General features: G+C 45.7%; 1 protein-coding gene across 1 annotated transcript; it reads right to left on the reverse strand.

The window, feature by feature from the left end:
• Positions 1 to 4,153: 4,153 nt before the first annotated feature.
• On the reverse strand, positions 4,154 to 17,537 carry cmtm3 (CKLF-like MARVEL transmembrane domain containing 3). The gene is made up of 5 exons (XM_060837569.1): positions 17,147 to 17,537; positions 13,904 to 14,059; positions 10,882 to 10,974; positions 10,648 to 10,771; positions 4,154 to 6,258 (listed from the first exon to the last, which is right to left on the reverse strand). Exons 1-5 carry the CDS (start codon positions 17,261 to 17,263, stop codon positions 6,224 to 6,226), a joined length of 525 nt encoding a protein of 174 aa, XP_060693552.1. The 5' UTR covers positions 17,264 to 17,537; the 3' UTR covers positions 4,154 to 6,223.
• Between the last annotated feature and the right edge of the window lie 2,941 nt (positions 17,538 to 20,478).

Here is a 20,478-nt window from a genome sequence, read left to right on the forward strand (position 1 = left end):
GGATCTTGACTGGACTGATTTGGAGAGGATGATTTCTCTAACACTAGAACCAAGAATGAAGGGTCACTGTTTACAAATCTGAGAAGGTCTATTTAAAGGAGGTAACATACTTTAGGTGAAACCTTTTCTCTGAGAGTTGAGATTCTTTGGAATTCTCTCTCTAAAAGGGAGGTGGAAGTAGAGATGTTGAATATTTTTAAGGTGCACGTACATTGGTGCTTGGTATGCAAGGAGGTTTGAGGTTACGATTAGATCTGCTATGCTGTTATTGCATGGCAGAGCAAGCTCAAGAAGCCAAATGGCCGACTCTTGTTTCTTGTTGGTATGAACAACACTGCAAAGCAGAATGGACGGTGAGCAGTGAGGGAGCTCTGGGAAAAAGAATAGAGACATGGACTATTTTCTAAATGGGGAGAAAATTCAGAAGTCTGAAGTGCAAAGAGACTTGCGAGTTCTAGTCCAGGATCCTCTCAAAATAAACTTGCAGGTTAAGTCAGTTGTTGGGAAGGCAAGTACAATGTTGACAATTATTTTGAGAGGACTTGAATATAGAAGCTTCTGATGCTCTCTAAGGCTTTGCTCAGACCACATTTGAAGCATTGTACACAGGTTAGGCTCCATACCTCAGGAAGGATGTACTGGCCTTGGAGCGTTCAGAGGAGATTCACGAGAATGGTCCCAGGGATGAACAGCTTAACGTGTGCGGAACGTTTGAGGACTCTGGGTTTATACTCATTGGAGCTTAGAAGGAGGAGGGGGGAATATAATTGAAACATACAGAATACTGAATGGTCTGGACAGAGTAATGTTGGGAAGATGTTTCCATTTGGAGGAGAGACGAGGACCCAAATACACAGCCTTAGAGTAAAGGAAAGACCTTTTAGAACGGAGATAAAGAGAAATGTCTTCAGCTAAAGAGTGGGGAGTCTATGGAATTCACTGCCACAGCAGACTGTGGAGCCCAGATCATTGAGTATATTTAAGATGGAGATAGATAGGTTCTTGATTGTTAAGGGGATCAAGGGTTACAGGGAGAATGAGGTTGAGAAACTTATCAGCCCTGATTGAATGGTGGAGCAAACCTAATGGGTTAAATGGTCTAATTTATGCTGCTATGACTTATGGTCATATGGACTCCATTGGAGGGTCAGCACTGAGGGAGCACCGTGTCCATTGGAGGGTCAGCGCTGAGGGAGCACTGTTCCCATCGGAGGGTCAGCACTGAGGGAGCACTGTGCCCATTGGAGGGTCAGCACTGAGGGAACACTGTGCCCATCGGAGGGTCAGCACTGAGGGAGCACTGTGCCCATCGGAGGGTCAGCATTGAGGGTGCACCGTGTCCATCGGAGGGTCAGCACTGAGGGAGCACCGTGCCCATCGGAGGGTCAGCACTGAGGGAGCACCGTGCCCATCGGAGGGTCAGCACTGAGGGAGCACTGTGCCCATCGGAGGGTCAGCACTGAGTGGGCACCGTGCCCATTGGAGGGTCAGCACTGAGGGAGCTCTGTTCCCATTGGAAGTTCAGCCCTGAGGGAGCACCGTGCCCATCAGAGGGTCAGCACTGAGAGCACTATGCCCATCGGAGGGTCAGTACTGAGGGACCACTGTGTCCATTAGAGGGTCAGCACTATGCCCATTGCAGGGTCAGCATTGAGGGAGCACCATGCCCCTCGGAGGGTCAGCATTGAGGGTGCACCGTGTCCATCGGAGGGTCAGCACTGAGGGAGCAGCGTGCCCATCGGAGAGTCAGCCCCGAGCAAGCACTGTGCCCATTGGAGGGACAGTACTGAGGGAGCACTGTGTCCATTGGAGGGTCAGCACCAAGGGAGCACCGTGCCCATTGGAAGGTCAGCACCGTGCCCATCGCAGGGTCAGCACCAAGAGAGCACCGTGCCCTTCGGAGGGTCAGCACTGAGGGAGCACCGTGCCCATTGGAGGGTCAGCACCGAAGGAGCACCACACCCAGAGGGTCTGTGCTAAGGGAATGTTTTGCCCAATGGAGGGTCATTATTGCGAGGTGAAGAATTAGGTTTTGTTTTCTTTTGGATCTGATGCTATAATCATGTTCCTTTCAGGTGGATATAAAAGGTCCCAGAGGCACTATTGCAAAGGAGGGCAGCTGGGTTCACCCTGATCCTGATCAAAATTTATCTCTCACCCAGCATCATTTTTGAAAGAACTATTTATTGAGTCATCTGGCATATTACATTTTGTGGGATCTTGCTCTGCACAAATTGGCTGCTGTTCCAAACATTACAACAGTGACCTTACTCTATTGACTGTTAAACACGTGGAAACATCCTTAAAAACTGCTATATAAATGCAGATCTTTTGTCTGTTCCCACATGAGGCAGTGGGACTCAGTAAGTGTGGCACAGGAGGAGTAAACCAGAATCCATTTGTGAAATGGAATGATGTTACTGTTTCCAGCTCATTACATTCAGACCAGCATCAAAATCCCTGTTTACTTCGGTGATGATATCTCTGAACTGAAGGGTGTTAAACTTTTCTGCTCTGATCATCTGGATGCAACTCGTGCTTAATTGGTTCCAAAAATGGGGTCAAGACACTATTTGAACTACAATGATTTTTTCCCTTTCAGGTTTCAACAGCTTTTCAGCTCTGTCCCTCCCTCTTTCTCTGGGGTACCTCTTCTCTCACTAAACGTTCAGTCACCTTTCACAGGGTCGACCATGTTCCCAAACTGAGCTAGTCCCATTAGCTTGCGTTTGGCCCATGCCCCTCCAAACCTTTCCTATTCATGTACTTATCCAAATGTCCTTTAAATGTTGTAACCGTACCTGCAACAATCACTTCCTCTGGCAGCTCATTCCACACGTGAACCACCCTCTGTGTGGAAAAACCTGCCCCTCAAGTCTTTTTCAAATGTTTCTTCTCTCACCTTAAAAATATAACCCCTAGTTTTGAACTCCCCTAGCCTAGAGAAAAGGCATTTGCTATTCACTTTATCCATGCCCCTCATGATTTTATAAACCTCTATAAGGTCACCCCTCCACCTCCTATGCTCCAGTGAAAAAAGTCCCTACCTATCCAGCCTATTTTTATAACCCAAACCATTCCTAGCAACATCCTGGTAAATCTTTTCTGAACCCTCTCCAGCTTAATAATATCCTTTCAATAACAGTATTCCAGAAGAGGCCTCAATGTCCTGTACAACTCAACATGATGTCAGAGGTCTGAGCAATGAAGACCAGTATGTTAAACACCTTCTTAACCCCCCACCCACCCACGTCTGCCTGTGATGCAAATTTCAAAGAATTATGTACCTGAAACCCAATGTCTCTCTGTTCGACAACACTACCCAGGGCTCCATCATTAGTTGTATAAGTTTTTCCCCTGTTTTAACAAAATCAAGCATTGGCCCTTCATCAGCAATTCCTGACGAAGGGTTTATACCTGAAATGTTGACTCTCCTGCTCCTCGGATGCTGCCTGATCTGCTGTGCTTTTCCAGCACCACCCTTTTCAACTCTGACCCTCCAACATCTACAGTCCTCACTTACTCCTGTTTTACCAGAATGCAATACCTCACATTTATCCAAATTAAACTCCATCTGCCCCTCCTCAGCTCATTGACCCAATTGATCAACATCTCCTTGTATCGTAGATAACATTCTTCGCTGTTGACTACACCTCCAATTTGGTATTGGTTGCAAACTGCCTAGCCATGCCTCCCAAATTCTCATCCAAATTCTTTATATAAATGACAAACAAAAATGCTTCTAGTTCTGATCCCTGTGGAACACTGCTGGTCCTAAAAGCTCCTTCTGTTAAAAGTTGTTACATTTTTGTGAAGAGTCTTGGGATGTTTTACAAGTTATTCCAGATTCACACTAATATATTGCTTTGTCTTTTCCATGATCTGTCCAAAGGTTTGTACATTCAGGTAAATGATGAGAAAGGTGTTTTTGTTGTAAATTCATTCATGGGATATAGGCATCACAATTAAGGATAGTTTAGTCACTCAGCTATCCCTAATGTATGGCTTTGCTCACCATTTCAGAGTTAACCACATTGTTGAGCATCAGGAGTCACATGCAGGCCAGACCAGGTAAGGGTTTTCAACCCAAAAGGTGAACCAGATGGGTTTCAAACAACAATCAATGGTAGTAGTCTTGTACCATTATTAAGGGTAGTTTTCAATTCCTGATTTATTAATCAGATTTCATGTCTTAGTAGGATTTGAGCCTTGGTCCATCTGTCAGTGGGACTGGAGTTGTCTTGACGAGTTTATTGACATTACCACTATACCATCAAAAGATTATCTCTTACCATGCATGAGCGAAACTCGGTTCCTGTCTGGTAAGGGTTCCATGGAGTTAAATAAGAAAACATGAAGAAAAGGTTGAAATGCAGGATAGTGGAGTGGAGCAGCCTGCGATGTAATATATTTCCTTTGAGTAGCAATGTTCCACAGAGTACAACTCAATGGTACAAGTTAGTGTGAAGCTCATGCTTAAAACTGTAGAGTAAAAACAGAAAACGCTGGAAATCTTTGGCAGGTGTGACACAGTTCATGTTTCAAGATCAACAGTAAAGGTAACGTTACTGTAGTCACACTCTCTAGAGAGAAGATAAAGCTGGTGGTGGTTTAACCTGAGGGTCACCACTCCTCAGGCAAGGGGAGAGGTGGTGAAGGACAGTCCTTCACAGTAATCTCAGCCAGTGTGGGAATTGAATTTACATTGCTGATATCAGTCCACCTGATAAACTAACTATCCAGCCAACTGAGCTAACAGTCCCCATGGCCTATTGTTTGAACAGGTCAAAATTGGAGATGTGGAACAGAAACAGGCAGTCCTGGAGAAACACAGTGGGTCTGGCAACATCTCTTAGAGACAGGAAGTTAATGGTTTGAGTTCAATATGACCTTTTCACAGTACTCTGAGTAACAGTCATATCGGACAGAAAACATGATCTCTGTTTCTCTCTGACAAATGCTGCCAGACCCACTGAGTTTTCTAACACTTTCTGTTCCTGTTTCACATCTGTAACTTTGACCTGCTCCAACAAATCTTTGGGATCGGTTTCCAGCATCCGCAATATTTTGCTTTTATTTGAAAGGTAGAGATGTAATGGGTTTTAAATAAATACACAGCAGGGAGAAAGGGGGTGGAAGGACATGGCAGCAAGTCTGATGGATTGTCATTTTAATTCTCTTCCCCATCTGCCCACTCTGTCCATTCTCCCTCAGTTATCCTGCACTGTTTCATAGAAGTTTAGCACCTAATCAGTCAAAGACCCACATGACAACATTCAAACTCAATGTAGAGTTATCATTCAAGGTCATAATATTTTCAGACGGCGACCGTTCACGTTTCATCATTTTCCCACTTACACCTTTTCTATTTTGTTGCTTCACTTCCACCTCCTTTTGTTGACTAGGCTCTCCTGCTTTCCACCCTCTTTTCCTTTCATTCTTCCCTTCACCTTGCTTAAATAATTGTATAAAGCCTGTGAGAGCTCTTGTGCAATTCAGTTTTGACAAAAGATAACACCATGGTACATAGGGACAGAAGTAAGCCATTCAGCCCATTCAGTCCGGTCTGCTATTCAGTGAGGTTTGATCATCCACAACTCCACTTTCCTTATCACCCTTGATTCCCTTTTGATTAAAAATCTGTCTGTCTCAGCCTTGAATATACTTAATGACCTGACCTCGACAGCTTTTAAGCCGCCTCTTATTCTATGTAGAATTATTTGGATTACATCGCTAACATGAACACAGCTCTGTGCAACTATCTGTAGTAAAGAATTCCACAGATTCACTCCTCTCAGAGAAAATAAATTCCTTCCCTTTCCATCTGAAATGGTGGTCCCTTTATTCTGACTTTATGCCCTGTGGACCTCAACTCTCCAACAAGGGGAAACAACCTTATTGTATCTATCCTGTCAACATGAGACATCAACTCTGTTTCTCTCTCCATAGATGCTGCCAGACCTGCTGAATTTCTCCAGCATTTTCTGTTTTTATTTCAGATTTCCACCATCTGCAGTGTTTTACCTTTGGGTTCAATCTTTGGTATCAAGTTCACCTGTCTTGCTCGCCACCTCTTATTTTATGTAGAATTATGTGGATTACATCGCTAACATGAACACAGCTCTGTGCAAAAGTGCTTTAAATTTAATTGTAAAAAAAGATGATTCACAAGGAGTTTGGTGACCAGCAGAAAAACACAAAGTAAAATCCTTCACATTCTTTTTCAATCTGAATCAGAGTCTGACATTTCTTCTTCACCTTTCAGAGAGAGGGAGAGAAAAACAATGGATACAACCGTTAAGGAGAATACTACATCGTATCAGTTTAGTTTAAACTGTATCAGTCAAAGTTACAAAATCCTAGGTTCAAGTCCTGCTCTGGAAATTGACACAAATCTCCAGGTGACCCTCCCAGGGCAGTACTGAGGGAGCACTGCACTGTCAGAGGTTTCAGCATCTTGTTGAGCTGTTCAAAGGAGGGTCCTATATCTGTTCTTTCAGAACTCCCCATCTCTGTCTCAAAATAGTGCCTTGGGACCTCTTGCACTCCCTGGAGGGCAGTCAGGGCTTCAGCTGTAATGTTTCTCTGACAGTGCAGCATTCACTCTCAGAACTGCAACTAACCGTGTGCAATCATCTCAGGAGCAGGATTTTAACTTAATGAAGCAGGCTATGACTGAATGAAGTATAACATGGTCAATATTCAGGCTTTGGTTAGTGAGTGACAAGTAATGTTCATGCCACACAAGTGTTGGGCAATGACTATCTCCAACAAGAGAATCTAACCATCTCCTGGTGACAATCAACAGCATTACAGTTGGTTCTGATATAACTCGATAGTTTCGTTCTTGGGTGATCCTGCCTTTTAAGAAAATCGTGCAATAGCCGATGGGGCTAACTAATGGGGCTGGAATTGTGTTAAAGCCAATACAGATAAGGAAAGTTCGCTTTCTACAAATAATGGTCTAAATCCTTCAATTGTGTTAAGTCATGTTGAAGAAACACACATTATAGCAGAACCAACTGTACCATTGATGAATCTCCCATCATCATCACTGTAGGTTGGACGGGTGACCAGAAAGTTAACTCAACCAGCTGCTAAGGAGACGGTAGTATCCTGGTATTGTCACCAGGCTAACAGTCCAGGCCATAATGTTCTGATGATGTGGATCTAAGTTCCACGATGGAAATTTGAATTCACCATAGTCTGGAATAATGATGATGTGGAGGTGCTGGTGTTGGACTGAGGTGGTACAAAGTAAAAATCACTCAACACCAGGTTCATTTGGACTATAACTTGGTGTTATGGATTAATAATTATCTTGTTTTAAAGATCTATTCACTTTTGGAGAAGGAATCTACCAACTTCTCCTGCTCTTGTCGAAGTGTGTCTCCAGACCCACGTGACTGGATTCCCTCTGGGCAATTGGGGATGGGCAATAAATACTGACCTGGCCAGTGATGGCAACATTGTATGAATACAAGTTTTTTTAAAAAATCTGCTGACAAGACAGGCAGGTCAGAGGTTATAATTTTGTTGTGAATAACTCACTCTCTGAAGACCTCCCACCGTGGTGTTGTGTATTTCCCACATCTCTACCCAGGACAAAGCAGCCTGACTGATTGGAACCGTGTCCATTTGTACTGCGTTACAAGTCTGGACCTTCTACACTGATGCAATCACCCAGAATCCTTCAACCTCCCAAATCTTCCAAACCCACCATCAGTTCAGTGATCTCATGCTCCACGTTGCTAAATTCCAGCTTTTTAAACCAGATTTACTGAATGAATTGAAATGAAATTTAGGATGAAATTTGAAATCTTTATCCTGATCATTGATCCTCATGGGAAAACAATGTAGATTGTCAGTGGGCAGAATGTTGGCAAATGGAGTGTTTAAAGTGAAAGCAAGAGGTTATCCACTTTAGCAGTAAGAATAGAACAGCAGAATATTATTTAAATGGAGGGAGACTTCAGAATGGTGTGGTGTAGACGGATCTGGGTGTCATTATAAGTGACTTCACAAAACATGGGCATACAGCTATGGCAAGTGATTACAAGAGCAAATGGAAAGCTGGTCTTCAGTGCAAAGGGAATGCAGTTTCAAAGTAGGGAAGACTTGTTATAGCTGCACAGGGCATTAATGAGACAACTGGAGGACCGTGTATGGAATGGGGCTCCTTACTTAAGGAGGGATACACTTGGGGTGGAAGCAGAGGTTCATTGGGATGAAGAGGTTTGCCTTATGAGGAAAGGCTGAGCAGGTTAGACTCTGGTGTTTTGAGGAATGTGAGATGATCTCATTATAATGAAAGATTCTGAGAGGGTTAGACAAGATCATTCCCACCCCCTTCCCCCCACCCCACCCCCGCCTTGGGACCATTGTTTTAGAATCTGCTTCAGTTTGAGATGAGGAGGAACTTCCTCACTGGGCAGATTGTCAATCTTTGGAATTCTCCAGGAGAAAGTGAGTCCTGCAGATCAGAGTTGAAGCGTGTGATGCTGGAGAAGCAAAGCCGGTCAGGCAGCTTCCGAGGAGCAGGACAGTCGACGTTTCGAGCACAAGCTCTTCATCAGGAATCTCTACCCAGGATGCAGTGGCTGATGCACCATTAACTATAATCAAGGATTAAGGGGAACAGGCAGGAAAATGGAGATGGTATCAAGTTCGATCTGTATAATCGTACTGAACAGTGGAACAGACTCCTGGGGTGCGGAGCAATTAGTCTGTAGCTCCTCTAGTCCAGGCATAACCACTAAACTAGCATACCTAAGACTGCATTAAATACACTCTGTTAAAGTGTCTGTGATCACTGTTTTTGGAGCAGGGAAGTTCTTCAGGTTTTGTGCAACTTACACATCGTTATTGAAACCAAGAAGATCACAGGTCAGGGTCCCTGGTCTGTGCAATGTAAGTTAACCAGTTGCCATATGAACATTTCCTGCCCTTACAAATGGCTATTTTATACTGTCCTGCACTGTGTTCTGACTTGCAAACAATTTGACTCACAAATGGATTCCAGAACTGTATCTAATTTACATCACTTTCTGCTCATTCCTGCCTCCTGTGCTCATTAACCCACTCTGGCTCCTGCTCAATTTTAAAATCCTCACCTTAATTTTCAAATCCCTCAAATGGTGTTACCCCTCACTATCCGTAAGACCATAAGACATAGGAGTGGAAGTAAGGCCATTCGGCCTGAGTCCACTCCGCCATTCAATCATGGCTGATGGGCATTTCAACTCCACTTACCCGCATTCTCCCCGTAGCCCTTAATTCCTTGTATCTCTGCAATCTCATCCAGTCCCTCTCCCACCAGTGCTCCAAGATATCTGTACTGCTCCAAGTCTGGGGGTGTTGCCAGGATGTTCAATCACTCAAACAGTTCCCTCTTTCTTAAACAAGAGGAAACAGTCACTGTCTCTGCACTTTGGCCTCTTCAAGTTCTATCTTTAGATTATTTCCATTGTGACTTTCACAGAATTGCAATGATGCAGGAGGCCATTTGGCCCATTATGTCTGTGCCAGCTCTCTGAATGAACATTATAACCCCTGCCACCTTCCTGCCTTTTCCCCTTAACCCTGCATATTGCTGCTAGTCAAATCAGGATCTAATGGCCTGACTGAACATGCCTCCAATTATCTTCCAGGTAGTTCATTCCAGACCCAAGCCAAACACTTGTTTGATCAAATGTTTTTTCTCAGCTTGTAATTGCTTCTTTTGCTGATTATTTTAAAACTTGTTCTCAGCACTTTTACAAACTTCTCCAAATCTACTCCGTCCAGCCCTTAAGTGACTTTGAAAACTTTGAGAAAGTCTCCTTTGAGTTTTCTCATCGTGAGTATGACCAGTACAGTAGGTGTAACTATCACTGCCTATACAATCTGAAGGTGGAGGTGCCGGTGTTGGACTGGGGTGGACAAAGTCAGAAGTCACACAACACCAGATTAGAGCCCAACAGGTCTATTTGAAATCACAAGCTTTCACAGCACTGCTCCTTCATCACTTGCCTGTGCGCTTCCCTCTACTTCACCTGATGGAGGAGCAGTGCTCCAAAAGCTTGTGGATTCAAATAAACCTGTTGGACTGTAACCTAGTGTCTTCTGACTGTACAGGGGTGACCCCTGTAGCTGTGGAATCATTTTCTGTGGTTTCAGTTACCCGTGGTTTACTGCAGCCCGAACATATTATAGGGAACCTTCCAGAGCCAGGGACCAGGGGACTGCCTGGAAAGTAAGTTTCCCATTGAAATGAATGGGTTTGCATCTATCCGTAGGTTTTGGGCGTCCGCGGTAGATTTAGAAATGTGTCCCCTGTGGGTACGGGCTGGGGGGACTATTGCATAAACTGGAATAGCGATCTTAGTCTCTGATGGCAACATGATCAAACCACAAGTAGAAACTGAGCTCTGTAGTCCCTTCCTCTTCCCCTTCATCCCCCCCCATTAAAATGCGCCTTACACTTCCCTGTTTCACAAAGCTTTTCAGCACCAACATCTTCTCAAGTGGCTCCATGTCACATTTTGTTTGAGAAACATTCTCGTGAAAAGCTTTGCAATATTTTATGATGTTAAAGGTACTGTATAAAAAAAGATGTTGTTGAGTTGTGCTGAGAGGAGGGAGGTGCTGTTTGGTTTCTGTCCTTACCTGTGGATTTTTTGATTGTTGCAGTGTGTGTTGGGAGATCCTGAGGGTTAATGAGACTGATCAAATGGTTGCAGATGTAGTAGAAATCAAATGCAAACACAACTGTTGCCACGAAACCAAAAACCTTTTTGAGAAAAAAAAAGGTGCAGGAGGAGAACAGTAAAACAACCGATTTGAGATAAGAACAGACAAAAATAGAATCTGATCTTTAACGAACGATGCAAAATTACTCACCCCAGCAGTTTTTGCAGATGCTGAACTCTTTGTAATGGCATAAATCGAGATCGCAAAGAAAATAACTGCAGCAGTTACACAGCGCAGGAAATCCTGGAAGATTTTTTGACATAGAATATTTGAAATGTGTGAAAGGAAATTGCTCATTCTAAACAAAGTGTGCAAGGCTTGTCCACTGAGCTTGCTTCAATGGTTTGTGCCGGAAAGTAAACTGCAAGTTACAGGCGATGCACTGAACTGAAAGGACTTTGACAGAAGTCAGGTTCTGTTCAACAAAGAAAGAAATTGTGTCTTCATTACATCTTTCAGCAGCTCCCAACTGCAGTTAATGAAGGGTAGTCACTGCTCTAAAGTAGGAAACTCCACAGCCAACCTGAGCACAGAAAGCTCCCACAACAACATTAGAACGAGCAGGGGTTGTGTTTATTGATGCTGATAAAGGGGCTGCGACGGGTACCAGGGTGAACTCCGCTGACTTTTCCAAATAGTGCCAGGAGATAGTTTAGGTTTAGTTGAGGCATCACTCAGCACCTCGGAAAGACAGTACACCTGACAGTGTGACAGTCCATCTTAATGAACATCTGAGAGTGTGGCACTCCCTCAACACTGACCCTCCGACAGTGCAGCACTCCCTCAGCACTGACCATCCGACAGTGCGGCACTCCCTCAGCACTGACCATCCGACAGTGCGGCACTCCCTCAGCACTGACCATCCGACAGTGCGGCACTCCCTCAGCACTGACCATCCGACAGTGCGGCACTCTCTCAGCACTGACCCTCCGACAGTGCGGCACTCCCTCAGCACTGACCATCCGACAGTGCAGCACTCCCTCAGCACTGACCATCCGACAGTGCGGCACTCTCTCAGCACTGACCCTTGGACTGTGTGGAACTCCCTCAGCACTGACCCTCCGCCAGGGCCTATTCCCTCAGCACTGACCCTCCAACAGTGCAGCACTCCCTCAGCACTGACCCTCTGACATTACTCCCTTAGCACTGATCCTCTGACATTACTCCCTTCGCACTGACCCTCTGACATTATTCCGTCAGCACTGACCCTCCGACAGTGCAGCACTCCCTCAGCACTGACCATCTGACAGTGCAGCACTCTCTCAGCACTGACCCTTGGACTGTGTGGAACTCCCTCAGCACTGACCCTCCGCCAGGGCCTATTCCCTCAGCACTGACCCTCCAACAGTGCAGCACTCCCTCAGCACTGACCCTCCGCCAGGGCCTATTCCCTCAGCACTGACCCTCCAACAGTGCAGCACTCCCTCAGCGCTGACCCTCTGACATTACTCCCTTCGCACTGACCCTCTGACATTACTCCCTTTGCACTGACCATCTGACATTACTCCCTTCGCACTGACCCTCTGACATTATTCCGTCAGCACTGACCCTCTGACATTACTCCATCAGCACTGACCCTCCTACAGTGTGGCACTCCCTCAGCACTGACTCTCCAACATTACTCCCTCAGCACTGACCCTCTGACATTATTCCCTCAGCACCGCATAGGGAGTGTTGGTCTAGGCTATCGACTGAGTCTCTGGACTGGGGTCTGATGGGTGAAGCCCATTTCTGTTGTATTAGGCAAACACACAGTGTCAGCAGCAATGTTGGTGGAGGGGGAGCAAATACTTTAAATATTCCAGATAATTAATAGTGACAGATGTTAGGGTGGATATCTGTGGTAGAGCCCAGAAGTAAAGGGACACAGCTTGATCATGGGTAATGACAAGCAGTGCCCCATCACATGAAGGGAGTGGAAATCTGGAACCACTGAAGCTGGGGCTCATTGGAAAATGTCCAAAATTGAGACTGTCAGACTTCGGTGAGATATTGATGGTTTTGGGGACCAAAGTAGGTAAATGGAGTTCAGAGGCACATCAGTCATGATCTCAATGATTGTCAGAATATACCTGAGGGGCTGAATGGCCTCCTCATATCCCAGTTCTGTGCTCAGGTCTGTGGAGTAGGTGGTTTTCACTGAGAGATGTATGCCACAGAGGTGAGAGTGGTTACTGACTGAGGTAAGGGATCATGTAGGATTTGCCCCTGAGTACAGGGTTCAGATGTTATCTGTGCTACCAGCCCCCCACCCAGCACACGCTGTCGTGGTTCTATTCATTCGCAGGACTGGGCATCGCTGGCTAGGCCAGCATTTATTACCCATTCCCATTTAAGAGTCAAACACATCACTATGGATCTGGAGTCATGTGTAGGCTAGACCAGGTAAGACTGGCAGATTTCCCACCATAAAAGTTCTCAGCGTACCGTAGAGTCATAGGGTCATAGAGATGTACAGCTCGGAAACAGACCCTTTGATCTCACCCGTCCATGCTGACCAGATATCCCAACCTAATCTAGTCCCACCTGGTAGTACCCAGCCCATATCCCTCCAAACCCTTCCTATTCATATATCCATCCAAATGCCTTTAAAATGTTGCAATTGTACCAGCCTCCACCACTTCCTCAGGCAGCACATTCCATACACGTACCATCCTCTGTGTGAAAAGGTTGCCCCTTAGGTCTCTTTTATATCTTTCATCTCTCACCATAAACCTATGCCCTCTCTAGTTCAGGACTCCCCACCCCAGGGAAAAGACCTTGTCTATTTACCCTATCCATGTCCCTCATTATCTTATAAACCTCTATAAGGTCACCCCTCAGCCTCCAACACTTCAGGGAAAGCATCCCCAGCCTATTCAACTTCTCGCCATAGCTCAAATCCTCCAACCCTGGCAACATCCTTATAAATCTTTTCTGAACCCTTTCAAGTTTCACAACATCCTCGGACCAGATAGACTTTTTCTGACAATGGGTTTGTGATCAACATTAGATTTCAGATTTTAATTGAATTCAAGTTCTATCATCAGCAGTGGCACAATTCAAACTTGGGCCCCTCAAACATTAACTGTCTCTCTGAACTAACAGCCTCCCGATAACACCACTAGGCCATCAGCACCCCCGAACACTGCTGTACATTTTACACCCAGGAATACTGAAAGGTGCTACTTACAATCAAAGGGCCGTGAAAACCTGGGAAATTGTCAATGTACTGTGTCACATACACGTAATAGGCACAAATGGATAGCAGGAACTCGATGAGTGGAGCAGCCATGAATGCAGCCATAGGGGATGCCAGGTAACATATTAAAATGATGAAAGACAGCACCTGAGGTGGGGGGAGAACAAGAGGAAAGTGAACTAGCTGAGGCTGCACAGAAAGCAAGGCACTAACCTGTGACCCTGCAAATGACCAATCAACATTGTTCTTCCAGTTGTCAATTACAATCTCACCCAATTCCCCTCCATCTTAATACTGGACCTGCTCATTTAGAGGGTCTTAGAGAGCACAAGTAGAGACCATTTGGTCCATCACATCAATGCTTGCCCTTTGGAAAGATCTATGAAATTAGATCCACTCCCTCTCTCCTACTGTGATAAGGTAAACTTCACAACTTTAAAAACTACTCATGGATTGAAAAAATCCAATCACTCTAAAATAACCTGTTTCTTGAAATGAAAGAGACAATGAGACACTGTTATAAAGGGATTGAAAGCAACATGCGAATGAACTATCCCTGGCAAGAAACAACATAAACATGCTGTTTCCTGGGAGAGAGGAGGTAATGACTGCTCGCTAAGCTGCTGCCTTGTGACAAGTAAGTAATTAACTTTGCCTGCAGAAGCAATGTTTTGAAGGAAAGGGGTTAACTGCAGGAAAAAAACTGTGTTTTAAATAGACAACTAACTCTGAATATAACAAGGAACAGGAGAGCTGCTTCTGATAAGAAGGCAAGCTATAAACTGGAGATCTCCAGAAGAGTAGTCAATGTTGGGATGAAAAAATCGATCGAATCATACCAAAACCCAACCAATTCAGTAGCAGAACTTTATAGAACAACATTGCACAAAGATTGAAGAGACAGACACTATTGGTTCAAATCATAGCTAAACTCCACCATTAATCATGTAAGAGCTGAGTTGGGTTGTGAGGCTTAACTTGTTTACTTGAGGGACTTAGTTTGATTGCTACATGCAATTAAGTTTAAATCATTATTTTAGTACTTGATTGTGAAATTTCTTAATAAGTAGTCGAATTAGAGGTAACTTATGGCGATTTTCGTACAGGATTGGCTTTTTTTGTTTTCCTTTCAAGTAGTTCTCCAATTCCCTTTAAAAGATCATAATGAAACTGCCTCCACCACACTTTCAGGCAGCATAGATCATTAGTAACTTTATGCATGAAATAAATCTCCTCAACTCAGTTCTGAAGAGTCATACTGAAGTTGAAATGTTAACTCTGTTTCTCTCTTCACAGATGCTACCTGACCTGCTGAGTTTCTCTAGCCACTTCTGTTTTTATTTCCTATTTCAGGCAGGAACAATTTTTCCTTCGCTACTCTGTTCACGGTCCTCCTGGATTTGAGGACCACTTGTCAGACCAAACACAAGACTGCCAAATTTCAAATGATTGCAACTGGGGAAAAGGATGGTTATTGGTAAGTTGATTCTGATTTGCTTAGGTATTGCTATGGAGAGCAGAGAAGGCAGAGAAGGTTCCTGGGTTACTCAAAAAAACAGCAAGACTAGAACGTCTTCATTTTGTTTGCAGAGAATGGGTCTCTGTGTATGAATATAGCAAATGTGATGAGTTGAACTGGTTCTATGAAATTAATTACTCCTGTAGCTGTCAGCACATACAGAATTATCCAGCAAAGGCTGTCTAATCTCCCAATCTAGCTGACTTCCTGTTTTAGGTTTTGAAAGTGTGGGCTGCTCGGTACTTTGACCATGTCCACGTGGCCAGTTATTGAAACTTTATTCCCCTGGCACTTTGCTCGCTGGTATAAATTGCCACTATCGGTTTGTGATTTGGCACTCTTGCATTTATCCTGATGAGTGTAAGACCTAAAACTCTGGCGAAATGCTTCCCTTTTTGGAAATGTTCTACGTCTGATTCAAGGATGGAATGATCCAACAAAGTGATCTGTGTGAAAACAAAAAAATGCTGGAGATCACAGGGGGTCAGGGGGCATCCATGGAGAGGGATCACAGAGGGTCAGGGAGCATCCATGGAGAGGGATCACAGAGGGTCAGGGAGCATCCATGGAGAGGGATCACAGGGGGTAAGGGGGGATCCATGGAGAGGGATCAGAGGGCATCCATGGAGAGGGATCACAGGGGGTCAGGGGGCATCCATGGAGAGGGATCACAGAGGGTCAGGGAGCATCCATGGAGAAGGATCACAGGGGGTCAGGGGGCATCCATGGAGAGGGATCAGAGGGGGTCAGGGAGATCCATGGAGAGGGATCACAGGGGGTCGGGGCATCCATGGAGAGGGATCACAGGGGGTCAGGGGGCATCCATGGAGAGGGATCACAGGGGGTCAGGGAGCATCCATGGAGAGGGATCACAGAGGGTCAGGGAGCATCCATGGAGAGGGATCACAGGGGGTCAGGGAGCATCCATGGAGAGGGATCACAGGGGGTCAGGGGGCATCCATGGAGAGGGATCACAGGGGGTCAGGGAGCATCCATGGAGAGGGATCACAGAGGGTCAGGGAGATCCATGGAGAGGGATCACAGGGGGTCGGGGGCATCCATGGAGAGGGATCACAGAGGGTCAGGGAGATCCATGGAGAGGGATCACAGAGGGTCAGGGGGCATCCATGGAGAGGGATCACAGGGGATCAGGGAGATCCATGGAAAGGATCAAGAGGGATCACAGGGGGTCAGGGAGATCCATGGAGAGAGAACAAGCGAATGTTTCGAGTCCAGCTGACTACCCACATCCCTCTGCCCTCCCTCTGGCTGATCTGAACTGGGGCAGTGGGGGAAGAGGAACACAGGTGATGGAGTTCCAATGCTCCTGGTCTCTGAGAGAGTTCCTGCCCCTGGTTTGCCCTTAGGTGAACAGACCCCATTCACATTGCCGGCTGAAACACAGGTACTGCTGATCAAGGTTTTTATTGCGTTCTGAAGGTTAAAGACCCTGAACTGGTTACTACAACAGTGACACCCAGCCAACAAGTGCCTACTTCACTGTGATTTCCAAGATTGCCATCAACTGGACTCTCACCCTGCCAAAGTAAACAGGCAGATGAACAATGTCTGTTTGTTTTGATTTGACACAGTTTGTGAAATTTCAGTTAGCAGCCTCTGGCTTACAGCTGGTACACAGAGAAATGGGGGTGAAGATGCTAGCTGAAAGGACGATGCACACGTTAGCGGTTACACACACAGACACACACACTTACCACTTCAGATGCCAGCAACAGACCTTTCCGAGACTTTAAGAAAGCTTTGTCCGGGATAAGCGCACTCAACCCGGCAGAGGCTGCGGGAACTGACTCCGGGAGCTCCGAGTCTCCCATTGCAGCACCAGGGGAGGGGCAGAGGAGGAGATGGGAGTCGTGCAAATGAAATAAGGTTTTGGGGAGGCTTTGTCTTTCAGGGAAATGTAAGGACTTTTTCTTGAACAGGGAGCTTCAGCGGGAAACGGAAATGTAGGTTTGCGGAAACTTGGGATCCTCCAATCTGAGACAATGGGTTGATCGGAGGGGGGAGAGAGAGAAAAAAACCCCAGCCGGACCGACAGGAAATATTATTTTCATAAAAGCGAACAGAATGAGATCAGTTTCATCACGACTTTTCTCAAGAGGTTCAGCAATCGCCTTCCAACTCTGCACGGAAAATGCAAACATTTCGTTAAGTTCTGGCCAACAACTTTGCAAAATAAAACTGCAAAAAAAAGTTACGAACAACTTTGCAAAAATAAAACACTTCGATATCTTTGGAAAGACTCTGCAAAAAAAAAGTTACTTTTTAAAAAGATGCAGAAATCGCCATTGAATGTTTTGCAAAAATCTTAATGATAAGTCACTTTTGCATAAAAGTTGCCACAGAGGATCTGAGAAAAGTTTAATTTTCAAATGGAACTACACAAGAATCGGCTGCAAAATAATGTTTTCGAACATGCCTTGCAAAGCCCCAGCTAAGTTATTCTCCATCACGTTTCTCGCCAAGTTAGGTCACGGTTTTAGAGAGGGATGGGTGGGGGGCGAGATGTGGGCTCATTTCAGTTTCTGACTCATTGCAGCCGCCTCTCGGTCAAGCCCCCAGCAGACACAGGGCTGCGAGCTGAGAATTGCATCGCCAGAGCCTGTGAACACTTTTAGTTCCTGTGTTACACTCGAGGGCGTTAATAATCTGCCATCAAAATCAGACTTTATCAAGACACCCTAGATTAGATTCTAGTCTGTAACTCACTCCCTGGTGTATGTTACCCGCCTAAACCCTCGATTAAATTCCAGTCTGTAACTCACACACTGGGATCTGTTATTCTATATATAAACAACCCAAACACCTTGATTAGATTCCAGTCCTTAACGCAGTGCCTAGGATCTGTTATTCTATTTACAGTATAAACCACTTGATTACATTCCAGCCTGAGGGAGCTGGTGTAGATTGAAGAGATTTGGGTTCAATATTTTGAGGGTGTGACAATTCTGATATAAATCATCTTGGAGCAATAAAGACTGAACACTGCAGGGTTTATGAACAGATGGTGCTCAGCTGTGATTCCCTTGTCTAGCCTCATTGCAAATTGGACTTTGTGGAGAACAGAGAGAGTTGTTCAGATGCAATGCTGAAAATGTGTTGCTGGTTAAAGCGCAGCAGGTCAGGCAGCATCCAAGGAACAGGAAATTCGACGTTTCGGGCAAAAGCCCTTCATCAGGAATCCAAGGTTCAGATGCAATGTCCAGCATCCTCAGCTTCTTCATGCATTGTCTGTTAGGTGCAAAATCTTCTGAACCAATTGAACAAGCGATTTATCTGAACATCTGATTGCACTGCCTCTCCCCATTAACACCCTGAAACAGTCTGAATCCACACAGAGACTGGGAAATGTTCATTCTCATCAGCTCAGGGCAATTTCTCTCAGAATGGTAAATCTGCGGCAGCGCAGGTCCCAACTGAACTCATTGAACCACTGGGAGCAATCCTGATATTACATGCACACTCCTTTTCTCAGCCTGACCCTACTCCATCTCCAACCTTTCCACTCCTTCCCTTCATTCCTATCTGATCCAACACATTCTCCAGTCCCCCCCTCCCCAAAGCCCTTCTGTGGAATCACAGAATTATGATGCATTGCTTTATTTATTGTCATGTGTGTTTATTACGAATTCAGTGAAAAGTGTTGTTTAGTGTTGTCACCATCTGGTGCCATCTTAAAACACAGAAAAAAAGTCAGAGGTTTACAGCACGGAAACAGACCCTTTCGGTTCAACTCGTCCATGCCGACCAGATATCCAAAATTAATCTAACCCTATTCACCAGCATTTAGCCCATATCCTTCTAAATCCTTTCTATTCAAACACCTTTTAAAGAAGGACCGTAATTTCCCCTCACACGTGGTTTATGATGCCCTCCAACACACATCTCATCCACATCCCACCCCTCCGCCCTCAAACCCCACCCCCCCAGTCCTCACCTTCCACCCGACCAACCTCTGCATAAACCGCATCATCTGCCTACGTTTCTGCCACCTCCAAACAGACCCCACCACCAGGGATATATTTCCCTCCCCATCCCTATCCGCTTTCCGCAAAGACCGTTCCCTCCGTGGCTACCCGGTCAAGTCCATGCCCCCCAGCAACCCACCCTCCCCTCCTGGCACCTTCCCCTACCACCGCATGAATTGCAAATCCTGCGGCCACACCTCCTCCCTCACCTCCATCTAAGGCCCCAAAGGAGCCTTCCACATCCATCAAAGTTTTACCTGCACATCCACCTATGCCATTTCTTGTATCCATTGCTCCCGATGTGGTCTCTTCTACATTGGGGAGACTGGACGCCTTCTCACAGAGCGCTTTAGGGAACATTTCCAGGACATCCCTACCACCCCGTGGCCGAACATTTCAACTTCCCCTCCCACTCTGCCGAGGACATGTAGGTCCTGGGCCTCCTCCATCGCCACTTCCTCACTACCCGACGCCTGGAGGAAGAACGCCTCATCTTCTGCCTCGGAACACTTCAACCGCATGGAATTAATGTGGACTTCACCAGTTTCCTCATTTCCCCTCCCCATATCTTACCTCAGTTCCAACCTTCCAGCTCAGCACCATTCTCATGACCTGTCCTACCAGTCCATCTTCTTTCCCACCCATCTACTCCACTCTTCTCTCCAATCTATTCACCTTCATCCCCACCTCTATCCACCTATTGTACTCCTAACTACCTTCTCCCAGCCCCACCCCCTCCCATTTATCCCTCCACCCTGGAGGCTCCCAGCCTCATTCCTGATGAAGGGCTCCTGCCCGAAACGTCGATGTTCCTGCTCCTCGGATGATGCCTGACCTGTTGTGCTTTTCCAGCACCACTCTAATCCAGACTGATCTCCAGCATCTGCAGTGCCCACTTTTGCCTATGGACTTGTTGGGCCAAATGGCCTGTTTCCACGCTGTAGGAATTCTATGATTGAAAACAATAAAGATTATCTTATTGTCTTGTCTCAGCAAAGTGAGGTAGTCTTTGGAACAGCTCCCGTTTCTAGCTCAGGCACCAGTCTGGATCCAGGCTCCTC

The sequence above is a fragment of the Hemiscyllium ocellatum genome, chromosome 17 (genome assembly GCF_020745735.1).
Source record: "Hemiscyllium ocellatum isolate sHemOce1 chromosome 17, sHemOce1.pat.X.cur, whole genome shotgun sequence".
Classification (NCBI taxonomy): Eukaryota; Metazoa; Chordata; class Chondrichthyes; order Orectolobiformes; family Hemiscylliidae; genus Hemiscyllium; species Hemiscyllium ocellatum.

What these genes read in the sequence shown, in the direction of transcription:
- cmtm3 (XM_060837569.1), bottom strand. Translation starts at nt 17,263, where the DNA reads ATGGGAGACTCGGAGCTCCCGGAGTCAGTTCCCGCAGCCTCTGCCGGG. An exon ending in GTTTTCACGGCCCTTTGATT is followed by an intron (nt 10,975 to 13,903) that starts GTAAGTAGCACC and finishes AAAATCTTCCAG; the next exon opens with GATTTCCTGCGCTGTGTAAC. An exon ending in CATCTGCAAAAACTGCTGGG is followed by an intron (nt 10,772 to 10,881) that starts GTGAGTAATTTT and finishes TTTCTCAAAAAG; the next exon opens with GTTTTTGGTTTCGTGGCAAC.